We start from the raw sequence: 23941 nt of genomic DNA, 5'->3' as shown, positions 1-23941 counted from the left end.
TTTGTAGCACAAATTGTCCCGAAAAAATAAAAAAATAAATAGTTTTGAATTAATTTTTATTTAGTTTAGATATTTGTAGCACAAATTGTCCCGAAAAAATAAATAGTTTACTGGGTTAGTTTTTTGTAGCACAGCTTGCCTAGAAAAAATAAAAAAAATAAATATTATACTTTTTAAAAAAAATTTCATTTTTTTTTCAATGAAAATTTTAACCCATGTTTACAAATGAAAAAAAAGAAATTGAAATAACATTAGAAAATGTAAAACTAAGTGCTACAAAGAAAATAGTTCCAATAGCAGATACATCAAAATTTAACAAAACGTTATCAAATAATATTAAATTAAAATTTGAAAATTTTAATATAATTCAACAATACACTATACCAGTAATATTAGAAGGAGGAGATCTCATTTGTAAAGCTCCTACTGGATCTGGTAAAACTCTTTGTTATATTATACCAATAATATCAAAAATAATAAAAAATCCAGATAGTAAAGCTGTGATAATTTGTCCAGTTAGAGAACTGTGTGAACAGATTAAAGAAGTCTGTAGAGAATTAACTTCTAAAATCTTAGTAACCAAATCTCCAGAAGCAAATGATTTTTATTATAGGCCTAAATTAAGTAACCAGTCAATAATTGTATCGGCAATTTACGGGCAAAAAAGAGACATGGATGATTTGAATAAGGCGAATATCTTGATAGCCACGCCAGGGAGATTAATTGACAATTTGACGAAAAAATTATTGAATTTTAATAAATTGGAAATTATAGTTTTTGATGAGGCAGATAGGTTGTATGACAGTACTTTTAAAAGTCAAATTGATACTATAAAAAGTTTTATAACTAAAGATGTGCAAACTTGCATGTTTTCTGCTACTTATCCAATGGAAATTCAGAGTATTTTTGATATAATAATAAAAAAAGACAGAACTTGTATAGACGCAGAGTTCGAATTAAAAACCAACGTAAAACAAGAAATTTATAATAAATTTAACAGATTAGATAAAATTTGCAGAGAATTAAAAGGTCTATCTTTTGTAAGTAACTGGAGAGAGTCACTTCAAGTAGAAAAAGTCATAATTTTCGTAGAACGAAAATTTGATTGTCTCAAATTGGCCAATGATTTAAGTCCTTTGGGATTTAGTTCAGTCACTTTACACGGAGATAAAAACCAATTTGAAAGAAATGAAGCTTTAAAAAAATTTAAATCTTCTTCATCTCCAATTTTGATTGCGACAAGCGTTGCCGCTAGAGGAATTGATATTAAAGATATCAAATTAGTTATAAATTATGATCTACCTAGGACGATAGATGAATACATACATCGAATTGGAAGAACTGGTCGTGCAGGGGAAGTAGGTAAATCTATTTCTTTTTATGACGAAAATACCGATTACAATATTTCTGGAGAATTGATAAAAGTCTTAAAAGACACGGATCAAAAAGTCCCAGAATTTTTAGTAGACAAAAGTTATAAAAAAAACCAAAAAAATTTTAAAATTGTGAAAAATCGATCAGATGAAAAAAATAAAAAAAGTAATAACAAACCAAAACAAAGAAATGCAGAAGCACCAAAAAGACAAGATGTCAATTTCAAAAATGATGAAGATTTTATAAGTTCTATGATTACAAATCTAAATATCAAAGACGATAAAGCTAATTCTGAAGATGAAGAGTTGGGTGCATGGTAAAATAAATATTTATTTAAAAATTTCTTCGTATGCTTCTATTTGTATATTGTCAAATGGATCCAATTGTATTATTTCGTATTCTTTATTTAAAATTGTTTTAACCATTTTTCTTACTATGACCGAGTAATGATTTTCTATTATTTCCAATGAATAAATATCGCCTATTTTGTTTTTTATCAAAATTGATAACATGCCAATTAAGAAATCTTTTTTATAAAATATGGCACTATTAAATATTTCCTTAATAAATGATGTATCTTTGTCGTGGTCAAATATTTTTACAATGTACTGGTATATTACTTTTATGTCTTTTGATTTATAAAAATATAAATTTTTTAGTAACTTGATTATAAAAGTTTTTAAAAGTTCGCTCTGGCACAAGAATAAAATTTTTACACTTGAAAAAGCTGCCTTGTCGGTTGACCAGTTGTTTCTAAGTATATTTTCAAGATTTTTGTCCATAAATATTTTTGGTTCGTCAATTAATTCCAAAACACTGCTAAGTTGTTCTAGACAATTTTCTGTTATAATATTCTTCTGTTCATCTTTAAATTCGTGTAAATTGTCTAGTATCGATTTATACAAATCTATTATTTTATTTTTATCTGATGGTGTTACAGATCCTAAAAATTTTAGTATTGAATTTATACATTTAAAATTCATATTTTTAAATATAAAATCTTCTACATTGTAAAGAATAACTTCTTCGTTGATATTGTATAAAGACATAAGATTCTCTCTTACATAAGTTTCTATATCTTTTTTATCTCCAATTTTGTTTATAAACGAATAAATTAGTTCTACAAATAAAATATTATTTTTTAGTAATTCGTAAATTAATCGTAAGACTTTTGTCTTTATAAATGTATTCTTTACATTTATTTCTAGACATTTAGTTATTTTCTGTTTTATATAAATATTTTCGGGGACTCCTTTAGAAATCAAAAGATCTTTAATATTTTTCAGAGTCAAATAAATGACATCATTTCTCTGGTTTTCTGTGTAAAACATTAAGTTTTTATAATTAAAATCTGATGGATTTTTACTACAAATTAGAGTAAGCAAATTAATTTTATCTTTTATAGTACCTTTGTGTAAAATTTCTGTTTCTAGTTTTGTAAGTTTTACTCCACAAGTTTCTTGTTTTTTGTCCGTTATTAATTTATTTTTATTAGTTTTATCTTTTTCCATTGTTTTTTCGAATTTTTGATTTTTTGCTCTTTTGGCGTTGCCCGTGTTTGCTTTACTTTTTTCAGTTTTAACTTTGTCCGCTGTTGCTTTATTTTTTTCAGTTTTAACTTTGCCTGTAGTTGTTTCAGTTTTAGCGTTGTTCAAGATTGTTTTGTTTTTTTCATTGTCCGTTATTTTTGGCTTTTTTATTCCATTTTTTATGTCTTCATTTCTTTTTTGTTTTTTTACTATCTTGTTGTTCCTTTTTACTTTATTCTTATCTATTTTTTCTGTTTCATTTGCTACTTTATTATTTTTCTCTGCGTCGCTAGTATTTTCTTTCTTAGCATCTGTTTTTTCAGATATTATTTTTTTCTTGGTATCTGTTTTTTCAGATGTTGGTTTTTTCTTGGTATCTGTTTTTTCAAATATTGGTTTTTTCTTATTATCATTTGACTCTACACTAAATATCGATTTTCTAGTATTTTCTTTTTTCTCTACATTAAATATTGATTTTTTAGTATTTTCTTTTTTCTTATTCATATAGGGCAAAAAAAAAATATTTTTTTTTTAATCCCTAAAAATGTTACCATCGAAAGATTACTTTTCGGTTTTTAATTTGTCAAAGACATTTGATATTAATTTAACTGATTTAAAGACTAAATTTTACGATCTTAGTAAAAAACACCATCCCGATTTATCAAAATATTCCACGAATAAATTTCAAGAAATCAATAATGCTTACAATACGTTAAAAGATGATTATTTAAGAGCCAAGTATATGAAAGGAAAAACAACAGGAGAAGTTAGTAAGACATTTCTCATTGATATTTTGGATTTAGAAGATCAGATTAGAGAGGCAGAGGGAGATAGTTTAGAAGAATTGAGTGAGATTATTAGGCACAAAATAGAAGAATGTAGAAATAATTACCAGAAAGATGATTATTTGGCTAAATGGGCTTATTACAGAAGATTAGAAAATATGATAAAAAAAAAGAGATAAAATTCAAATTAATGATAATATGGCAATATTGAAGCTAATTAATTCGGACTTAATTTTTTTGTAGCTGTTTTACTTGTCTAATTATTAAAATTCAAAATGGGGGGAATGTTATAAGACTAACGCGAGTTTTTTCAAATTTTGTTGTAATAAAGAATGCATTTTATTATTTAAAAAATCAATAAATTTATTGTTTTAATTATATTTATTGTAATGAAATTTTATATAAACACATTTTAGTCAATACTGTCTCATCACTACATCCCAAAATTAACTTCTCTTCCATTTCAGCCAAAAGAAGAAAAAATTTTGCCTTTTCTTTTTCTTCTCTAAATATTTCATAATCTGCTAATTGGTGAATAAATTGAATAACTGAAAATCCTTCAAATAAAAATTTTTTTACAAAATCAATATAACTCTCTTTACTAATATTTCTAAATTTAACTAACTGATTAATAGGCACTACTCCTATAATATCATCTACTATAAACTTATCTCCATTTCTCATATCTATACTATCTATATCTTCTACTTCTTCATCTTTTAATACATTATTTCTTAACGGATAAATAGCCTGTAATACATTTATGGATCTCCTGAGATCATTATTACATTTTATAAACAAATCTTTGTAAAACTCACTACTAAATTTCATATTTTCGGCCTCACCTATTTTACAAAGAGTCGTATTATTTTTTAGCGTAAATTTTAATTTTACCAACCTACTTTTTAAAGGCGAAATGACTTTAGAAAGATAATTAGTTGTAAAAATAAATCTAGTATTCTTACTATCTTCTATTATACGACGTAAACAATGTTGCGCATCTTCTGTTAAGTTTTCGCATTCATCTAAAATTATTGTTTTATTTTTTTTCAAAGTAGACGCGTAAGACTTGATTTTTTCTCTGATGACATTTATACCTCGTTCATCAGAAGCATTTAATTCTAACTTGTTTTCTGAAGCCAGTAAATGAGCGAAAGTAGTCTTGCCGGTGCCGGGTGGACCAAATAATAATAAATTTGGAAAGTCGTTATTTTTTGATAAATTAAGAAATTTTTTAATGTGTGGAACAGACTCAAAAGTAGAAATGTCTTTTGGTCTGTATTTTTCTGTCCATAAAATGCTCATTTTAAAGGGTAATATTTTATTATTTTTTTATTTCGTAAAGTTTAAAAAATATTCTTTGATGTCGTTGAAATTTACATTTTTGACATAGATGAAGAAATTACAGACAGTTCGGGCCAAGGAATGAAATAAGAGGATTAAATACAAATATATAAAAAATTTCTCTTTTCTGGTTAGGAGAGCAAATCCCAGTTCTGTGGAGAATCGGTAGTAAATATTTAATGGAAATCTTCTATATGTTTGTAATCTTCTCATAATTTGGTGGGGTGAAAAGAAATTTAAGAAACAAACTTATGTATTAATTTTCGAAAATATAATTATATATTGTATCTTAAAAAAATTGCACGGGTTTGTTTTCTCGTGAATCTCATGTTTTTTTTCTTCCTTAAAAGTTTCCTGTCTTCTTGTACTGTAAAGTCATATTACATTGCTTATTATCCATTTTTCTACTGTTTCAGTCATCATTTTTTTTTATTATCATGTTCTGTACATTAATTTTATTTAATTGCTTATTTGTTTAAGCCATTATGTCAAATATATCAAATAAAAATTTCTGTATAATACGTATTCAGTAAACAATGGATTTTTTCGTGGGCTTGCATGTCGCAGATGTCAAACTTTTTTAAGATTTTTGACCGTTAAAATTTTTAATTTATTGATTTGGGTTTTTAATAAATTTTTAACTATCCCTTTATACTATGAAAAACAGACTTGAAGTACTAACTGGTTCTCCTAAAAAAGGTAATGTATTATATATTTCTATGAGAGATCAAAGATTATACAATAATCACTGTATACAATACGGATACAATTTATCATACCATTACAAATCCGAATTTTTTATAGGTATTCCATTAAAACACCTCAAATATAACGAAATTCAGTACAGCCTCATATTGGAAAACATCGAGGAACTTACTTCTGATAGTAAAAAATATAATTTATATTTTAATATATTAGAAAATATAGAAGAATTTATAACTACTAATAAAATCAAGAACATAATACTTGATTACTCTCCTTTACGAGAATATACTAAATTTTATAAACAAATTACTGATCTATCGAAAAATAATAATTTTTTTTGTGTTTTGATCGATAGCCACAATGTCGTACCATGTAAATTATTGTCTACTTACAAGCGCACTAGTAGTTCAGTAAAAATACAACTTTATAAGTTTTTTTTCGAATATTTAGATGAATATGACAACATAGAAATAGAAAAAACGGTACAAGATAAAAATTTTATAGACGATAATATGAAATTTATAGTCGATGTATGGGAAAAATTACAGTCTCATAAATTTAATAATAAAAAGAAAGTTGAAAAAAATATGTGCAAATTGCCTAATTACGAAAAATCAAAATATTATCAAGGAGGACACAAAGCAGGCATGAAAGTATTAGAAGATTTTTTTGACAAAAAATTTTATATGTATAATAAAGATCGTAATAATCCAGATGTTGATGGATTAAGTAATATTTCTCCGTATTTGCTTTTAGGCATATTAAGCACACATAAAATTATCAAAATGGCATATGAAAAATTTTATAAAAAAGATAAAGGCAATCTTGAAGGGTTTATTGCCGAGATATTTATATGGAAAGAAACATCTGAACACGTCTGTCTACATATCAAAGATTATGATAATATACAAGGAGCATTAGAATGGGCGAGGAATAGTCTTAAAGATCATACTAAGGATAAAAGAGAAAAATTGTATAGTAAAAAAGAATTAGAAGAAGGGAAGACAGAGGATTCGCTTTGGAATGCTGCACAAATTCAATTGATTACAGCAAATAAGATACAGAGACATGTAAGAATGTATTGGGCGAAACAATTAGTAAAATGGACTAAGACGCCCGAAGAGGCTATAAAAATGGCCATGGAGTTTAATGATAAGTATTCTGTGGATGGGAATGTCCCATATGGATATTTGGAGATCATGTGGAGTATCTGTGGTTTAATGGATCGAGGATACAAAGATAGGCCTATAACAGGGAAAATAAGACCTATGAATAAGATTAAGAACAAGAGTTATGAGCAATTATGGAATAACGAAGAAGAGAGAGAGAAGTATCTAAGTAGTATGGCAGTGAAGAGAACAAGTACAAAATAAAGGTATATTCCATTGTAAAAACTTTATAAATATTGTTTATTTTTTATTTTGCTTGTCGAATGTTGATAATATTCAACTTACAAAAAGTTTTTGGGTTGTCTTACCTATACAGTCGAAATTAATTTTCAATACTTGAAAAATACAAATGATATTAACTAAATCTAATAGGTATTGATTTTACTTTTTTTTACTATACATAATATGAAAACATAAAATAGTAAATTAACGTAAAATTTTTAAATTTATAAAATGTAAAGATTCAACACTCATTGATTTATATTTTTCAAAAACTCTTGTTGTATAATTTACATGTTTATATTTATCTATTAGCATAGTTAATCAATATGTTTACATTTAATTATTACTTTGACATTTTAATTATACTTTATTATTATAAGTTTTTATATCGATGTGTGTTACAAAATGTGGTGCGCGGGCGTTGAACCCCTTCAAAAGTTTACAAAATAAGAATTAAAAAGGACACAGATAAATTTTTGAAATATATTGTTTAATTTCAGAGTTTTACCTTAACATGAAACAAAATTTGTGCCCCTTCACCAGTTTCACATTTCGCTCTGTTGTTTAAGAGAATTTCTGCAATCGTAACTATTTAGGAAAAAAGGGTTGATAATTTAGTGTTTTCGTTTTTATAAAAAATCAAAGTCTTTAGCTACAATAACCCTGTCACCAATTTAAAAGCCATATTTTTAGATATGGATTAACATATGACGATTCATTCTAGTGAGGAAATTTTTATCAACAGGACATGTTTGAGTTTTTTCAAAAAAAAAAACTAATCTACACAGTCCTTAAATTTTATTTTCAAGTATTATTTCAATTTTTTTATGCTATCATTTATAGTTTCGTCCACACTCTGCGTAAAAACAGAATTAAATCAAGGTATTTTAAGAATCAGTTAATAGGACCTGGTTTGTCGCACTTTTTTTTGATAATTATAGCTGTAAAAGACTTTTAAGGCATTTCGCCCATTCTTTTATCTTCATTTCTAAATTTTTCAATGGCTAGCAAAACTTCGGAAAATAAATGTTTTTGATTTGTTCTGATTAAAGTTTGGTTAACTCTTTCTTTTGGCTGTTCCCTGTAGATGACGCAGTCTACTATGTTTTTAAACAATAAAAAGTCTGCACAAAGTTTCTTTATGTAAGAATTTTAAAATTTTTTTATATTGTCGCTTTGAAGGATCTTGGGGGGGGGGACTAGTCATATTGCAAAATAAAAATTTTTGTTTTTTCTAGCCTCTTCTCCCGCTTTACTTTTTTTTGAAAAGACCTTGTCAAACATAGAATGTACATAATTAAGTTAAAATTCAACAATACCATCGTAAAACCTTTTATATCGCGACATACCAATTAATTCGATCATAATTCGTTCCATCAGTAAGTGGCAGTAATATGGATTGGCGTTTTTATTTTATAACGTTGCGATTATTCATATGCAATGCATTCGGAGACGACTTTTCTCATGATGTTTCTAAGGATTTTCAAAATACCTATCGCATGATGCTTTAAATCTTTTAATGACCTGTGATGAAGCTGGTGAAAAGCACTACATTCAACTTCTATGGATTCAAGCTGTTCACTATGAACCCCCAGAGGTGGTTATATTAGCCTCGCCCCTTAAATATAGCGTACAGCCAATAAAAAGGAACCTGCATGCTTTTTTAGTCGGTTTTATTGCTTTTATTAATTAACTATATATACCTAATTTGTAAAATTAATACTTTATTTACGTCATCTACAGCATTTTTCGGAAGAAAATCATTTTTAAATGGATTAAAAGGAATCATTTTAACCATCAAATGGCAGCATGAAACTATTTCGTTTGCAGAAAGACTTGGTTTTTTAGTATGTCATAGTATAGGTGTATGAAACGAATTTCCAGCGCTTGCCCATAGGATTCAAGTCCCGTTTGGGGCGTTAGTTTATCTAACTGAGATATTGTTTTGTCAGGGCCTTCCGTAAGGAAAACTCTGGTAGTCAATGCTTGCACGTGGTAGTCCTTGGTAGGTCAACGCCTGACGGGTTGAAAATTCCTAAAGGTCGATGCTTGCACGTGGTTGAAATTTTTTAGTGGATCAAGAGCATGGGAGTGGCCATCCTAGAGGATCAACGCTCGTGCGTCACACAAAATAAGCAGAACCCCTACTTTTTATATATTGATCATGCAGCTTTTTTTAAATGATATAAGACAATGAAGTCTTATTAGATAGATTTTATGTCATAACTCATACAAAAATAGCTACGGAGTTTAAATATAATGTTATTTAAAATTGTTGCCTACAAAATATTTTTACATTATAAATTTGCTTTATCAGGCTCGATGTTGTTTTCTACTTTTATCGACAGTAATTGCTTTAATTTATTATATATCTTCATAGTTAGGTACAGTATGTACTCTATCTTCTGGTTAGAATTCATAAGAAACTTTTCTTTCATTTAAATAAGCTATCGGTCAATACTAATTTTTTTTGCTAAGGATGATCTATATTCTTAGAAGCATCAATTAGCACAATGTATCCATTTAAAACAGTATCAAACAATCTATTAATATTTATAGCAATGAGTCTGTTCCAACAAAAAACTCACAAAAGAGTTTAAAGTTAGCTAAAACTCAAAAAATTGATATATTTCTATTGAAAACATACAAGCCTTTTCATCTTGGTCTTTACTAATCCTTGTACATATGATATCAATTTTTTATAGCTTATGTAAAACTTGTATATAAATTTTACAATACTGCATGAAAATTCTATTTTTTTTTGTTAAGACATATCCATTGACTTTATTGGCTGTAATCTTTGTTTTGAATAATTATACATTCAGCGTATAGTTGTTGTATTTGTTATTGTAATTTTAATAAAATTTAAGTTAAATATTTCAAAAAAAAATGAGCAAAATTGAAGATCAATACATTTTAATAAATTAAATGATTCATTTTCGGCATAGTTTTAAACTTTACAGTAGTTATATAACATGCCTTTTGACTTGTCAAAAATTGAATTTAATAAATTTTTTTTGCTAGAACGATATATATAAAATCTATGAACTATCTCACGTTTGAAAATAGACTTTAGATTCTTTTTGGTTTGTCCAGCGACGAGAATACGATCAGGAAGGAACAGTGCATAGAGCAATAACCTACTGGATTTAAAGGCAGCTGCTGAAGAAATGGCGTGTGAAAAGAAAAAACTAGTGTAATAATGAGCTTAAAGCTAAAATAATGCTACTCTATCAATTATGTGATGAAAATTCTCATGATAAACACCACAAATATATATGCCAATAAATCTGTCATAAGAAAAAAAAATTTTCTCAAAAATAATTTATATAAGTAAGAAAAAGAAGAAGACAAAAAGGTAAAAATGGGATAGAGGTAAATGCATAAAAAACACAAACACAATCATAGGAGTTTTATATAGAAAACATCGAAGGAATGCACTACTCGACAGGGTGGGTGTGTGTGTGCCGGTACCACAGTTTGTAATCTTTCGATGATTGACGGGGTTGATATATTTTTGGTTTTTAGGGCAATTAAATGACAAATTTTTTATCTCTTTTCTACAAACTAAGATCATGATGTAAATTTTTTAATACAAAGCATAATTATTGGACTCTTGGGTTTTATAAAATATCATTTGCGGCCACCTAAAAATTTACTCTCAGTCTTATCCTCCTTTTTGTTGTTCTATTTCATGTTCTCTACTCTTTTTTAAATTATTGATCCTTTGTTTGATCTATACGTGTCAAATATATCAAATAAAATTTTTGTTTAAAATATGTATTTTGTAAACAATATATTATCTCATTGATTTGCATGTCTCAGATGTCAAACTTTTAAATAATTACCAACCGTTAAACGTTTAATTTATTGATTTTGGTTTTTAATAAATTTTTAACTATCCCCTATTACTATGAAAAACAGACTTGAATTATTAGCTGGTTCTCCTAAAAAAGGTAATGTATTATATATTTCTGTGAGAGATCAAAGATTATACAATAATCACTGTATACAATACGGATACAATTTATCATACCATTACAAATCCGAATTTTTTATAGGTATTCCATTAAAACACCTCAAATATAACGAAGTCCAGTACAGCCTCATATTGGAAAACATTGAGGAACTTACTTCTGATAGTAAAAAATATAATTTATATTTTAATATATTAGAAAAATTAGAAGAATTTATAAGCACTAATAATATAAAGAATATAATACTTGATTACTGTCCTTTACGAGAATATACTAAATTTTATAAAAAAATTACTGATCTATCGAAAAATAATGATTTATTTTGTGTTTTGATTGATAGCCACAATGTCGTACCATGTAAATTATTGTCAATTTACAAACGCACTAGTAGTTCTGTAAAAATACAACTTTATAAATTTTTTTTCGAATATTTAGATGAATACGAAAACATAAAAATAGAAAAAGCAGTACAAGATAAAAATTTTATAGACGATAATATGAAATTTATAGTCGATGTATGGGAAAAACTACAGTCTCATAAATTTAATAATAAAAAGAAAGTTGAAAAAAATATTTGCAAATTACCTAATTACGAAAAATCAAAATATTATCAAGGAGGACACAAAGCAGGCATGAAAGTATTAGAAGATTTTTTTGACAAAAAATTTTATATGTACAATAAAGATCGTAATAATCCAGATGTTGATGGATTAAGTAATATTTCTCCGTATCTGCATTTAGGCATATTAAGTCCACACAAGATTATAAAATTGGCATATGAAAAATTTTACAAAAAAGATAAAGGCAATCTTGAAGGATTTGTCTCTGAGATATTTATATGGAGAGAAACGTCTGAACACTTTTGTCTACATAATAAAGATTATGATAATATACAAGGAGCATTAGAATGGGCGAGGAATAGTCTTAAAGATCATACTAAGGATAAAAGAGAAAGATTGTATAGTAAAAAAGAATTAGAAGAAGGGAAGACAGAGGATTTGCTTTGGAATGCTGCACAAATTCAATTGATTACGATGAATAAAATACATGGATATGTAAGAATGTATTGGGCGAAACAAATAGTTAAATGGACTAAGACGCCAGAAGAGGCTATAAAAATAGCTATAGAATTGAATGATAAATATTCAGTTGATGGGAATGATCCCAATGGATATATGGGAATTATGTGGTGTATTTGTGGGTCAATGGATCGAGGATATAAAGATAGACCTATGACGGGAAAAATCAGACCAATGAACAAAATCAAAACTAAAAGTTATGAACAATTATGGAACAATAAAGAAGAAAGAGGGAAATATCTAAGTAGTATAGTGTGTGACAGAACAAGTACAAAATAAAAATATAGTTCTTAAAATAAATTTTGTTGTCAAATCAAAAAATATATATAAAGTTATATCAAAATGATAGATAGCATCAAAGAAATTGGTTCCTGGTTCAAAAATTTTTATTGGATAAAAATTTTCACGGTTAACATTTTTTAAATTAAGTTAAATTTTTAATAATAACGATAAAATTAATTCACTTCAATTATATACACCAATCCTTCCGGCACCAGTTTACAAATATCCTCAAGACATCCCTCTATTCATTTTTTTGAATATCCTGCTCTGTTCAGTATCAAGATTATGCCCCTTGACGCCACTAGACTTTCCAAAGTCATTTTAAAGACTCTTGTCTGTATGTATTCTTTCGTTATGAAACCTAGGGACATCTTTAGCGTATAGCGGGTTGGATTAGTTACTGCACTCAACTCTTTAACAATTAATTTGTTCATATTACGCAACTACTTTGATATAACTTGTGTATGTTTCTTTATTGTTTTGCTATATTCAGATTGCTAAAACTTGCGATCCATGGTTCTATAATTTTTTTTTCAATTTGTTTTTAATTAGTATGATGGCTTATCATACAGCCGTCTCGCATTTCTACCTGTTCGTTTGTTTACATGTTAATATTAAAAATAAAGAGGTATTTTGACAGTTCAATATATTTAGCAAATCTAAATATTATTTAATAAGAAAAGAACTCGTTATTGATCATTTATAAAAAACTTCAATTTTTTTTTTTATTTTTATTTTATTTTTGCTAATATATACGTAAATTATTAAACGAATTGATTTATACTTTTAGTACACCTTATAAGTTACTGTATACAAAACATACACAAGACATTCTTAAGCTATACACTAATTTAAGTGGAAAAATTATACAATAAAAAGAAAGCATACTCTTACACGTGTAAAATATTGTATCATATCCCTACAACCTTTTATAAATCTTTATATGTTTCCGCGCTGGCTATGCTGAATATTGAAAGACTTATTGTCATCATATGATTTGTCGTTTACATGTCTACAGGGATTAAATTTTTAGATGCAAACTGTAGCTTTCCTACTATAAAGATTTACTAGATACTTTCAAGATATTTTTCTAAATTAAAAAATTTTAAAAATCAACATTTTATTGTAAAGGTCAATTGATTTATAACTCTACTAAAAGAAACGTGCTATATTTTAATCGATCGCGTTTTTTAAAGTTTTATCTTTATCTAAGCGGGATTCTTCTAATAAATGTTTATTTTTTTTATCCTACCATAATTTATATTAGTTGTAAAAATTTTCCAATTTTTGTTTGTCAATTATTTATTTAGTTTTTTAATCACTATAATAGCTATATTTAAGTATATTTATAAATAAAAATGTTTATACCTAATAAATTCAGATTTATACTAATCTGGTCGTCTTGCTATCTGGTGCACTAGATTCGTTTTTTTTCTAATTTAAATAGAGATATCAAGATGCAATATGTTTTATATTACTAATTATAAATCTCAAAATAAAAAATATTATATTTTTTTACCACTAGATATAAAATCAATATAACATAATTAAATTAAAATTTTTTAAATATGTTTTTTTTTCGTACTATAATTTCTTTATTTTTTTTAAGTCTTCTTAGAATCCAATAACAGAAGATATATTTTATTACAAAAATATTGTAGATTTAAGTTCTTGCCCAATTTCTTCATACAATTATATGTAAATTTCTTATGTCCCAGTTGTACCAAGCCCTTAAAAATATTCGAGTAAATATTTTCAAGATGATCTGTCATTTCTAAATTTTTAAGTTGCTTTACCATTTTTCTTGCTATTTCTTTTAGTTTATCGTGTCTCTTGATCTTGAAATTTATCATGAAGCTGTTTTCTAATCTTTTTAGTGTCTCATCTATCGTATTATTGTAGTCTGTTTTCTTAGTGTGCACATCATTCCATTCTTTTCTTAGTAAATACCAAAGATTTGTCGGTTTATCTAAAACATAAGAGCAGTCTTTATAGTGGCATATTACATTGTACAATTTACTGAACTTGATCTTCAATATTGTGTCATATCTCGGGACTCTAGTAGTTTTGATCTTATTATTTTTTATATCAAATATTATTATTGACCCGTCTCCATTTAAAAAGAGGACTTTGTCTCTGTAAATGTCCATGTAAAGGACATTCCCTGATCCAATCAAAGGAGCAACAAGAGTGCCAGTTTTTAAACTATAAATCTCAATATCAGTGGTGTACACACAAATGTACTTTTTAGAGGCACAGAGAAACTTAAAATCTCCATGTATCTCGAAGAAATCATAAGAAAATCTTTTTATGGTCAATTTGTTCTTCTCTGGATTTAATTCTACGGTGTAGTCTCCAAATTCCTTGGAATATTCCTCAATCTTCCCATTTTCAATTTTGACTTGTTCTTTAATATTGAACATGGAAATTTGAGTCATTTCATTTTTGTCTGGCGTGGCCACTGGTCTTATAGACCTCTTCCTTACGACTCTAGCCTGAGTCGCGGCCTCTTGCCTCTGCGCTGCTGCTTGCCTTTGTTCTTCTGCCACTCTTTCTTCCTCATTTACAACATCCCTGACGTCTCTTAGTCTCAGTGCAGGATTTCTTATTTGATCATTTATTCGTGCCTGCTCGGCGGGCGTAAGTTCTGTTTCCTCCTGTGTATTATTTCTTACAATATTTACAACAGGAGTATTAATTGTTGATTCCACTGTGTTATTTGTTTCCTCGAATGTGACTCTTCTAGTATCATTTATTTCTACATTATTATTTGCTTGTTCGTTGTTATTTGTTTCTACAATATTTGTTTGCATATTATTGTTTGTTTCCACATTATTATTTGTTGTATCTACTGTGTTATCTTGTAAAGTAGGCGTATTTATATTAGTTTCGACTCCTAGAGTATTAGTCTCTGCTTCGGTAGTATTTTGATTCTCTTCAATTATTCTTACTGAGTCTACTATTGTTCTTATTATACTCTCGTCTGTTGGGACTATATTATCATTGTTGACTGTCTCGTTGTTCGTTGTCTCATTGTTGACTGTCTCTTTCTTGGTGGTCTTTTTTCTTCTTGCCATATTGTCTTTATTTTCTTCTATTATATATTTATTCTCCTCCTTATATTTATGACTACTATCTGATACATTTTTCATTTCCTCCTTAAGTTCTTTCTTAGGTCTATTCATATAATCTATAATATTCCCTTGGTCTTTATACATGGGATGATTTGGATCTGCTGGTCTTCTTGGTCCTATAAAATCTTTATTTTTACTCATCTTTGCGTCATTGTTGATATTCGGTCTATAATTCTCACTTTTTTCTTTTATGTGTCTGGGATAAATTAATCTTTGTACTTTAGAATCATAACTTTCTGCATTCATTAGAGTTATAAATAAGTCAGAATTCTCTATCTTATTATCTAAATTAGAAATATTTCCTAATTCTAATAAATTGAATTCTAATTTGCCGACTTTGCCATCATAAGCACAGAAATAAAAAGAAGATCCATCACTGGACCATGTCAAATCTAAAATAGGCAACTCGCAGACATTCTTAACAAGTAGAAAAGGGTAAGGGGACAGAGTAGTCCATAAACTTATAGATAAATCTTGAGACCCGACTGCTAATATAAAATACTGCTTTGAATCTGTAGTGAAAGTATTAGGATTGAAACTTGTTACTTCACATGGGGCCACATGGCCCAGTAAAGAATATTTCGACTCCATTTCTATATTGTAAATTTCTATGGAATTCATCTTCTGATTGAAAGACAACCCACAGGAGAAAATCAGGCCATCAGGAGACCAACTCATTCTAGAGAAGAATGACTCAAGAATAATTCCTTCATTGGGTGGTATCTTCTTGTAAATCACATTATTCTTGTACAAGGTCAAGCCATCATCTCCTTGTGTACAGATGAAATTATTCTTTCTACTGGCTGCTACTCCTGTAATTTTATTTTCATGCGACTTAATTTTTGATAAAACTTTAAAATTCTGATTATCATAAAAAATTATAAATCCGTCATGTCCGACACTGATCAAATATTTATCAGTCCATAAAACATTCGTCACATCTCCATTGTGAAATTTACAAGAAAAAATGGCCTGAAGTTCAAGGTCATAAATTATGACAGTCCCGTCATCCCCACATGAGGCTATAAAATTCCCCTTAGGGTTAAATCTAACACACAAGACCGAGCCCGCATGTTTCTTAACTGTCTTGTATAATTTGTCTTCATTTTTATATAAATCTACATCTCCATTTGTACAAGCTGTCACAATCATCTTGTCCAGAATATCTAGGCTGAATATTGAAACCGGCTTCTTTGATTCTAATTTTGTAAATAAGTTAAGAATTTTCATATGAGGGATAAACTTATTGTAAAAAAAAGAATAAAAATATTCAATTTTTTAATTTCTTAGGGTTGAGAATTCAAGGACTTATTTTTCTGGGATCTTCTTAGATTTCTAACTTTGTTGTTTGGTTTTAATTTTGTTTCTTTGACGCCTTTTGGAATATATCTGTCTTTTGTATGTTTATTATTCAATTTACTATTTCTATCATTAATATCGATTTCTCTGATGTTCTCGTCGTTAATTTTATCTATTATATTTGTATTTTCAATAATTGTATTTGTATCTTTTATATTTTCTATTTTATCATTGAGATCTTTATCGTAAATTTTATCTATTGTATTTGTATTTTCAATAATTCTATTTGTCTCTTTTAAATTTTCTATTTTATCATTGAGATCTTTATCGTAAATTTTATCTATTGTATTTGTATTTTTAGTATTTCTATTTACATTTTTATCATTTTGATTTTCTTTTTCGATTTGATTAGTCTCGTCATCAATGTCTTTATTAATTTTATCTTTTAAATCTTCTTTATTATTTTCTATATTTATTTTCAGATCTTCATTTATATTTTCTTGTTTTATATTGCTTTTTAGATCTCCATTAATATTTTTCCTTCCATTATGTTCTATATTTAAATCTCTTTCATTAATCTTGTTTAGATCTTCTTCAAGATCTACTTGTATTTTGTCTGCTTCTATATTTTGAATACTATTATCTGAATTAAGGAAATCTGATATATTAGAAATAATCTGCTTATTTTCTTCTTGATCTTCGACAATCAGATCTTCTTTCGTCAGATATACGAAATCTGTATCATTCTTGACTTTATTAAGTGAATTATATAATTCTTCTAACTGTGTCTTATTATTATCGAATATCTTAGCAGCACCATCTAGTTCTTTATAAATCCTAGACGCACTATCTTGTTCTTTATAGATCCTAGACCTACAATCTTGTTCTTTATAAATCTTTTCTTCATTTTTAAAGATCTTATTATTGGATTTTATATCTTCAAATACTTCTGAACAATTAAATCTCTTTAATTCTTTGTTAAACATCCTTTTTTTATTTTCTATATCTCTAAATTCATGTATACTTACATCTCTATGATAATATGATGGTGGTGTATCATATTTCTTATTATACACGAAATTATTATTAATATGTTCATCTTGGTAATAACACATCTGATCATAAATTGTATTCTGTTGATTATAAAACGAATTCTGATAATTAAACACAGGTGCATGAAATTGGTATTTGTAAGATCTAGTATCATAATAATTAGAATATTGACCACATTCTTCATTAACCATTGGATTTGCATTGCTATAAAACGAATCTTTCTCATTTTCTATAATTTCTTCTAAAGGTACAAATTTCCAATAATGTAACTTAGATATTTCATCTTTCTGTAGTTTGACGAATTCAGGATTTTTACTAAGCAATTGACGAATGTTTCCTTTCCATGTCATGGAATTGCTTTCTCGAAATAATAGTGGATGTTTGTTTGTTATGTAAGCGAAGATTTGTGAAGATGTGGCTTTCTTACCTTTTTCGGATAAGATTGCTTCTTTGATGATCGAGTAGTAGGTGAAGTTTTTGCAGACTCGGACTTTTTTTGTCATTTATGCAAATTTTTTTTCACAAATAAATGTTTAAATCAGTTTGTTGGTTAACCAACAAACTGGCAAAATAAAGCATAAATGCATAAAATTTAAATTTTTAAATGACCTTAAAATGATAAAATTATAGTGCATAAAAAATATATATTGCATGTTATTATATTTGTATATATATTATAATACAAATTCATGTAAAAGATAAAGTTGCAATATAATAAACTATGAATAATTAAAATAATTAATCAATAAAAGATAAAAATATTTTTTTAACAGATAATATTTTATTAAGTACCTTAATCGCTCTTTTTATTTAATTCTTGTGGTAAAGCATTAGATTTAACTCCTCCACTCTTAATAATCCAATTATGTCCAATATGATTAAGTTCTACGTCTTTACAAATGGCACTATTAATATGTTTAGGCAATATTTTCTTCTTACCATCAGCATTCGCAGTATTTCTAGCTCCATCCATAATTTCACTCATAATATAAATCAAGACAGCAGAAACAGCCTTACAAGCATCTTTAGAGATTCTTTGTTTTGAACAGTTTTTTAAGATTTTCTTAATCTGAGAAGATTTAAATACACTGGCGCTTGAGCCTTCGGTATCATGAGCTTGAGATTGTGGATCTTTTTTTCCTCCTTTGCCTGTTGCCATATGAGGGTTCAGTTTTTTTGTTTATTTATAGTTTTTGACCAGTAAAAGGCGGGAAAATGTCCCGCCAAAAAGGAGAAGAAGAGAAAGTTTTAAAAAATGAATATTTTTTTGCATAAAATGCATGAAATATTTTCCTTATGGGATTTTTAATTGATTTCCTTAATGTTTGTAAACTGGGGAAATTAATAATAAAAAATCGAAATAAAATAATAAATTATTTAATATACCTGTAATTTTACATTGTCAACATCTCATTTGTTTTCAATATTAGAAAAAAAATCAATCATTCTTGCATAATATACAAAATGGAGAATATGGGGATCGAACCCATGGCCTCTTACTTGCTAAGCAAACGCTCTACCACTGAGCTAATTCCCCTTATAAAAAGATAATATTATATGATAAAAATAAACATACATATAGATTTTGAATATAATTTTGTTTCAATACAAACAAATCTTTATACATTAGTTTTATATTTAAAATATTTTTATTAGGTTCTATAAATTACAGAGAAGAAGTTATGGACATCTCTTCTTCTCATGCTTGTTACTTCTAAATTCATACTCTCTTTCTTCTTATCATAACTATTAATAAATTCTATAAACTCTTTTACTGGGTTATCAATATAAATCTTCTTAGTCTTCGTACTAGGGCATTCTAGTCCTATAAAAAAAGATGTACTCTTTTTTACATTATTAATTTTATATTTTAATAAATTTATCTTCTCTGTTGGTATCTCAAATGACCTGGGAAATGGGACAGCATACAAAACTTCATCAAGTGACTCGAGTTTAGTGGCCAATATTCGTATTTTTGACTCTATAAATCCTTCCCATAATTTATGATCTAATTCGTCAAGAGATACAGCATTAATTTGTATATAAGATTTATATTTATGAAAGAAGTCTGAGGCAGCACATAACTTTGATAATATGTCCTTGACACTTCCTTTCTCTTTTGTTAGTATTTCGTGTCCTCTAATATATTCATTAATAATAAGTTGCTGAGTACTAAGAGTAATATTGTGTGTAGCACATATTGACGGGTAAGCGGGCGTGATCACAGGCATCTTATGATATTTATCAGAAGGATATATTTTAGGATCCCATACTTTCATATTATAATTTAAATCTATGACAGGCTTAAGAAGAACAGGACTGGGCCACTTCCAAGAGGAGAAAAGTTCGAAGAATTTCTGGACTATCGTGAAAGACGAGGCATTTGGGAATAATTGACAAGTCCGGGCTACTGTAATAGAAAATGCCACGCCTGGATAATATCCATAAGAATTCCCATAAATGCATCTTCTTTTTGCCCAGAATTTTATACATCTCAAAGCTGAGTGAAATGTTTTCACATTCGGGATTAAATTTAATATTTCATCTGTGACTCTACTCCCATTTATACTTAGGACACATTTATCATCCATATTCTTCAATATGACGTCATTTAGTAAATTCACATCTTCTTTGACTACACTCATATTTAATCTGGCGAAAGTGAGATCTATGTGTATTCCTTGATATATTAATTTTATAAGTGGCACATAAGCTTCTTCTATTTTTGTAAGTTCTTTTACATCTGGATCTTCTGATAACATTTCATAGAATTCACTAAAGAAGCTTTTTCTTGTGACATGTTTCGGGACTACGCACAAGACATCAATGTCTGCTCCTTTACTGTGCACTCCCAGCCTATAACTTCCAAAAGTGAAGATTTTACCACCAAAATTATTATTTTCATCTTTTGTAGATATTTTCTGTACAAATTTCTTAAGTAGTGAATTCAGTCTCCCCAGGACTCTTTCACGTGTAAGTGCCTCTAATTCGTCTTCGAAGAATCCACAGTCTTGGATAAATTTATCCATTTCTTGACTAGATTTCAGATCTTGTGAAGTACTTTCTTGTAGTGACATGGCTCCTGTTATTCCGAATTTAGAACTTTTTTCCATTTCTTAAGGGAATAATTTTTCAAGAAGATTAAAATGGTAAGGAATCATTGTAAATGGAATCATTGTGAATAGAATATTATAGAAATTCTAACTTGATATAAATTTTGCTTGTATTTTATAAGAAGTAAATATAAATATGATGTTTTTTTTTGTACTGCATATTGAGAGATTCTAAATATTTTACGGTGTTTTTCATTGAAATAAGCCGCGCAGTAGGATGGACATGTTGATTGGAGATGGTGTCTTTCATTGGATTTACAGAAACCTACTAGGACATGGATTCGTAGAAACCTACTAGGACATGGATTCGTAAAAACCTACTAGGACATGTTTTCGTTTTCTATTCAGTTAGTACGCACATGATGCTATCAAAGTATAAATACACATATAACATACAAATACATTATATAACATACATTATACATCTACATAGTATTTTTTTATAAATATTTTGAGGAATATTTTTTTCACATATTTATGCATTTTTTTTTCTATTTATGCTTTTTGCATAAACACTTTGTTTGTCAAATACAACAAATTACTATATTAAACATTTTGTTTGTTAAATACAACAAATTACTATATTTAATATTTTTTATTTAATATCCACCTCTCAGTCTCAATACTAAATGTAAAGTACTTTCTTTTTGAATATTATAGTCATTGAGTGTTCTTCCATCTTCAAGTTGTTTTCCTGCGAATATAAGTCTCTGTTGGTCTGGAGGAATTCCTTCTTTATCTTGTATTTTAGCCTTTACATTTTCTATAGAGTCACTTGGATCGACTTCTAAAGTGATGGTTTTTCCTGTGAGTGTTTTTACAAATATTTGCATGGGATTGTTGTTTATTTGTTTGTGTCTTTTTATAAGAAATCTGTGACAAATGAAAATAAAGTCATAACAATAACAAATAAATAAAGTGATCAAGCATTAGACAACATTACAATACATTATAAATATAATATTATATAAAATATGTATATTATATTTATGCATAATATAATGCATAAAACAATGCATAATATAATGCATAATGCAACAAATAAATTATGCATAAATAAATGCATATAATATTGCATAAATACAATGCATAAATATAATAAATAAGTTGGCTCTTCTCTTTTGTAATATATTCACAGGATATACCTCATATATTAATAAATTAATTTTAATTAGTTCTTAATCCTCCCCATCTTGTCATATGTTGTTCATATTGTTCACTAAACATTTCATTACTTATCTTTATAATTTCTTCTAATTCCTTTTTATCTTCTCCCTTGACATCACATAAAGCGAGAATGGTCGTCTTCTTCATGTTCACCACACTCCCAAGCATATTCTGACTCTCTACTATAGCATAAGGAATATTCATCTTCTTACACAAAGTAGGAATAAACAAGACAAGTTCAGCAGGATTCACATCAGCAGCCACTAGTACAAATTTGGCCTTTTTTGTCTCTATAAGTCTAGTGACATGTCTCAAGCCCTGTTTGGCCAAAATGGGCTTTGGCCCTTCCTGGGGGTTACTTTTCTTAAGCCTTTCGAGTCTCTCTTCGTGGGTCTCGGGCTTGTATTTAGAGAAAAGAGCGAGAGCTCTTTTACAATCTTCAGATTCCAAGATAGTCTTGAACTGCTGGATAGCAGGGGGTCTCTTGATGGCGTCAGCTAGTTTAGAAATCTTCTTGGTGATAAGACGCTCTTTTTCATCTTTTTGGTCTTTAGTAAGTTTAGGAACAAAAGATTTCTTCTGCTTTGGTTTACCGAGAGCCATTTTGGGGTAAAAAAAATTAGGAATTTTAAATGCTATTATGAATTTAATACTACATAATTATCATATATAAATTTATAACTACATATTTTTATGCAATTTAATACTACATATTTTATTTTAAGTATCATTGGTTTTTGATGGATCTCATTTGTTTCTAATTTTATTTGTCATGATTATTTGAAACATTCTTAAATAAAAAATCCATCTAAATAAATAAAATGAGTAGTAAGATTTTTCTATATTCTTTATATTTTATATTTGTATTTACAAGAGAGAGATTAATAATTGAAGATCATGGACTTGAATCTTCTGAGGATGAATTAGTAAAAGACTACATAGTACCACAGTGGGCATTTGATAAATAAAAGGTAATAATTATATTCATAAAATAATTTTATTTATGTATTATATAATAATTTTATATATGCACATTTAAATTTATTCAAATTTATGCATTGTAAATTTAAAAAACAAACAAATTCAAATTAAAGTAGCATAAATAAAATATTCAAATTAATTAATATTTTAATAAGTTATTAGTTTAAAGTTCCCTCTATACTCATTCTTATTAAGCATCTCTAATGTAATTGGATCTACTTCCACTACTTCTGTATCCATTATACTATCTTTAGGCATAATATTCTCTTTCTTCTCTCTTTCATCTTCATGACTTTTAATATATAATTTCTTAGCTGTCCCTTTGAGAATACACTTGTAGAGATGAGTGACATACCCGGCGATCTGATTTCTTACTCTTTTTGATTGTACCAGGGCGACATCTTGTACTACAAGGAGATTGTCATCAAATGACTTGTCAAGAGACAAGAAGTGTTTTTCTACTATTTGTCTAGCAGCACGTTTTATAACTCTGTTACGAATATTTCCCTAATAAATTATAAAGAACAAAATTCACTTACCATTTTGGGGTCAAAGAAAAAAAAAATATAAAAAAACAATCATGCATATTTAAAATAATGCATAAATAAATTATGCATAAATTCAACAGCATAAATAAATAATGACATTATGCATAAATTTATAATGCATGAATATATAAAATTAATTTGCATATATAAACATTATATTTATAGGAAGTCCTTCATTTA

At 27.6% G+C, this 23941-nt stretch overlaps 13 protein-coding genes and 1 non-coding gene across 14 annotated transcripts; 4 read left to right on the top strand and 10 right to left on the bottom strand.

The window, feature by feature from the left end:
• Positions 1-215: 215 nt before the first annotated feature.
• On the top strand, positions 216-1694 carry VNE69_08025 (ATP-dependent RNA helicase; the record flags this gene model as incomplete). The annotated part of the gene is made up of 1 exon (XM_065474340.1): positions 216-1694. The coding sequence occupies one exon, from the start codon at positions 216-218 to the stop codon at positions 1692-1694; it is 1479 nt and encodes a 492-aa protein (XP_065330412.1).
• Positions 1695-1703: 9 nt separating this feature from the next.
• On the bottom strand, positions 1704-3407 carry VNE69_08024 (pumilio domain-containing protein; the record flags this gene model as incomplete). The annotated part of the gene is made up of 1 exon (XM_065474339.1): positions 1704-3407. One exon carries the CDS (start codon positions 3405-3407, stop codon positions 1704-1706), a length of 1704 nt encoding a protein of 567 aa, XP_065330411.1.
• A 40-nt stretch (positions 3408-3447) lies between these two features.
• VNE69_08023 (co-chaperone HSCB-like protein) lies at positions 3448-3867 on the top strand (the record flags this gene model as incomplete). The annotated part of the gene is made up of 1 exon (XM_065474338.1): positions 3448-3867. The coding sequence occupies one exon, from the start codon at positions 3448-3450 to the stop codon at positions 3865-3867; it is 420 nt and encodes a 139-aa protein (XP_065330410.1).
• A 202-nt stretch (positions 3868-4069) lies between these two features.
• VNE69_08022 (replication factor C subunit 2 (RFC2)) lies at positions 4070-4993 on the bottom strand (the record flags this gene model as incomplete). The annotated part of the gene is made up of 1 exon (XM_065474337.1): positions 4070-4993. The coding sequence occupies one exon, from the start codon at positions 4991-4993 to the stop codon at positions 4070-4072; it is 924 nt and encodes a 307-aa protein (XP_065330409.1).
• Positions 4994-5688: 695 nt separating this feature from the next.
• VNE69_08021 (deoxyribodipyrimidine photolyase) lies at positions 5689-7110 on the top strand (the record flags this gene model as incomplete). Its single annotated transcript, XM_065474336.1, has 1 exon — positions 5689-7110. The coding sequence occupies one exon, from the start codon at positions 5689-5691 to the stop codon at positions 7108-7110; it is 1422 nt and encodes a 473-aa protein (XP_065330408.1).
• Positions 7111-11041: 3931 nt separating this feature from the next.
• Positions 11042-12463, top strand: VNE69_08020 (deoxyribodipyrimidine photolyase; the record flags this gene model as incomplete). The annotated part of the gene is made up of 1 exon (XM_065474335.1): positions 11042-12463. The coding sequence occupies one exon, from the start codon at positions 11042-11044 to the stop codon at positions 12461-12463; it is 1422 nt and encodes a 473-aa protein (XP_065330407.1).
• Positions 12464-14070: 1607 nt separating this feature from the next.
• On the bottom strand, positions 14071-16830 carry VNE69_08019 (WD40 repeat domain-containing protein; the record flags this gene model as incomplete). Its single annotated transcript, XM_065474334.1, has 1 exon — positions 14071-16830. The coding sequence occupies one exon, from the start codon at positions 16828-16830 to the stop codon at positions 14071-14073; it is 2760 nt and encodes a 919-aa protein (XP_065330406.1).
• Positions 16831-16886: 56 nt separating this feature from the next.
• VNE69_08018 (forkhead-box domain-containing protein) lies at positions 16887-18455 on the bottom strand (the record flags this gene model as incomplete). The annotated part of the gene is made up of 1 exon (XM_065474333.1): positions 16887-18455. One exon carries the CDS (start codon positions 18453-18455, stop codon positions 16887-16889), a length of 1569 nt encoding a protein of 522 aa, XP_065330405.1.
• Positions 18456-18745: 290 nt separating this feature from the next.
• VNE69_08017 (histone H2A (H2A)) lies at positions 18746-19111 on the bottom strand (the record flags this gene model as incomplete). The annotated part of the gene is made up of 1 exon (XM_065474332.1): positions 18746-19111. One exon carries the CDS (start codon positions 19109-19111, stop codon positions 18746-18748), a length of 366 nt encoding a protein of 121 aa, XP_065330404.1.
• A 306-nt stretch (positions 19112-19417) lies between these two features.
• VNE69_08901 lies at positions 19418-19489 on the bottom strand. The gene has a single exon. It is a non-coding gene; the product is annotated as a tRNA-Ala (tRNA).
• Positions 19490-19604: 115 nt separating this feature from the next.
• On the bottom strand, positions 19605-21065 carry VNE69_08016 (poly(A) polymerase; the record flags this gene model as incomplete). Its single annotated transcript, XM_065474331.1, has 1 exon — positions 19605-21065. One exon carries the CDS (start codon positions 21063-21065, stop codon positions 19605-19607), a length of 1461 nt encoding a protein of 486 aa, XP_065330403.1.
• A 599-nt stretch (positions 21066-21664) lies between these two features.
• On the bottom strand, positions 21665-21898 carry VNE69_08015 (ubiquitin; the record flags this gene model as incomplete). Its single annotated transcript, XM_065474330.1, has 1 exon — positions 21665-21898. The coding sequence occupies one exon, from the start codon at positions 21896-21898 to the stop codon at positions 21665-21667; it is 234 nt and encodes a 77-aa protein (XP_065330402.1).
• Positions 21899-22232: 334 nt separating this feature from the next.
• Positions 22233-22835, bottom strand: VNE69_08014 (ribosomal protein eL8; the record flags this gene model as incomplete). The annotated part of the gene is made up of 1 exon (XM_065474329.1): positions 22233-22835. One exon carries the CDS (start codon positions 22833-22835, stop codon positions 22233-22235), a length of 603 nt encoding a protein of 200 aa, XP_065330401.1.
• A 525-nt stretch (positions 22836-23360) lies between these two features.
• On the bottom strand, positions 23361-23755 carry VNE69_08013 (ribosomal protein eS17; the record flags this gene model as incomplete). The annotated part of the gene is made up of 2 exons (XM_065474328.1): positions 23361-23720; positions 23753-23755. 2 exons carry the CDS (start codon positions 23753-23755, stop codon positions 23361-23363), a joined length of 363 nt encoding a protein of 120 aa, XP_065330400.1.
• Between the last annotated feature and the right edge of the window lie 186 nt (positions 23756-23941).

The sequence above is a fragment of the Vairimorpha necatrix genome, chromosome 8 (assembly GCF_036630325.1).
Source record: "Vairimorpha necatrix chromosome 8, complete sequence".
NCBI classification, from domain to species: domain Eukaryota; kingdom Fungi; phylum Microsporidia; family Nosematidae; genus Vairimorpha; species Vairimorpha necatrix.
Note: the sequence above shows the minus strand (reverse complement) of the source record. Positions and strands in the feature narration are given on the sequence as shown.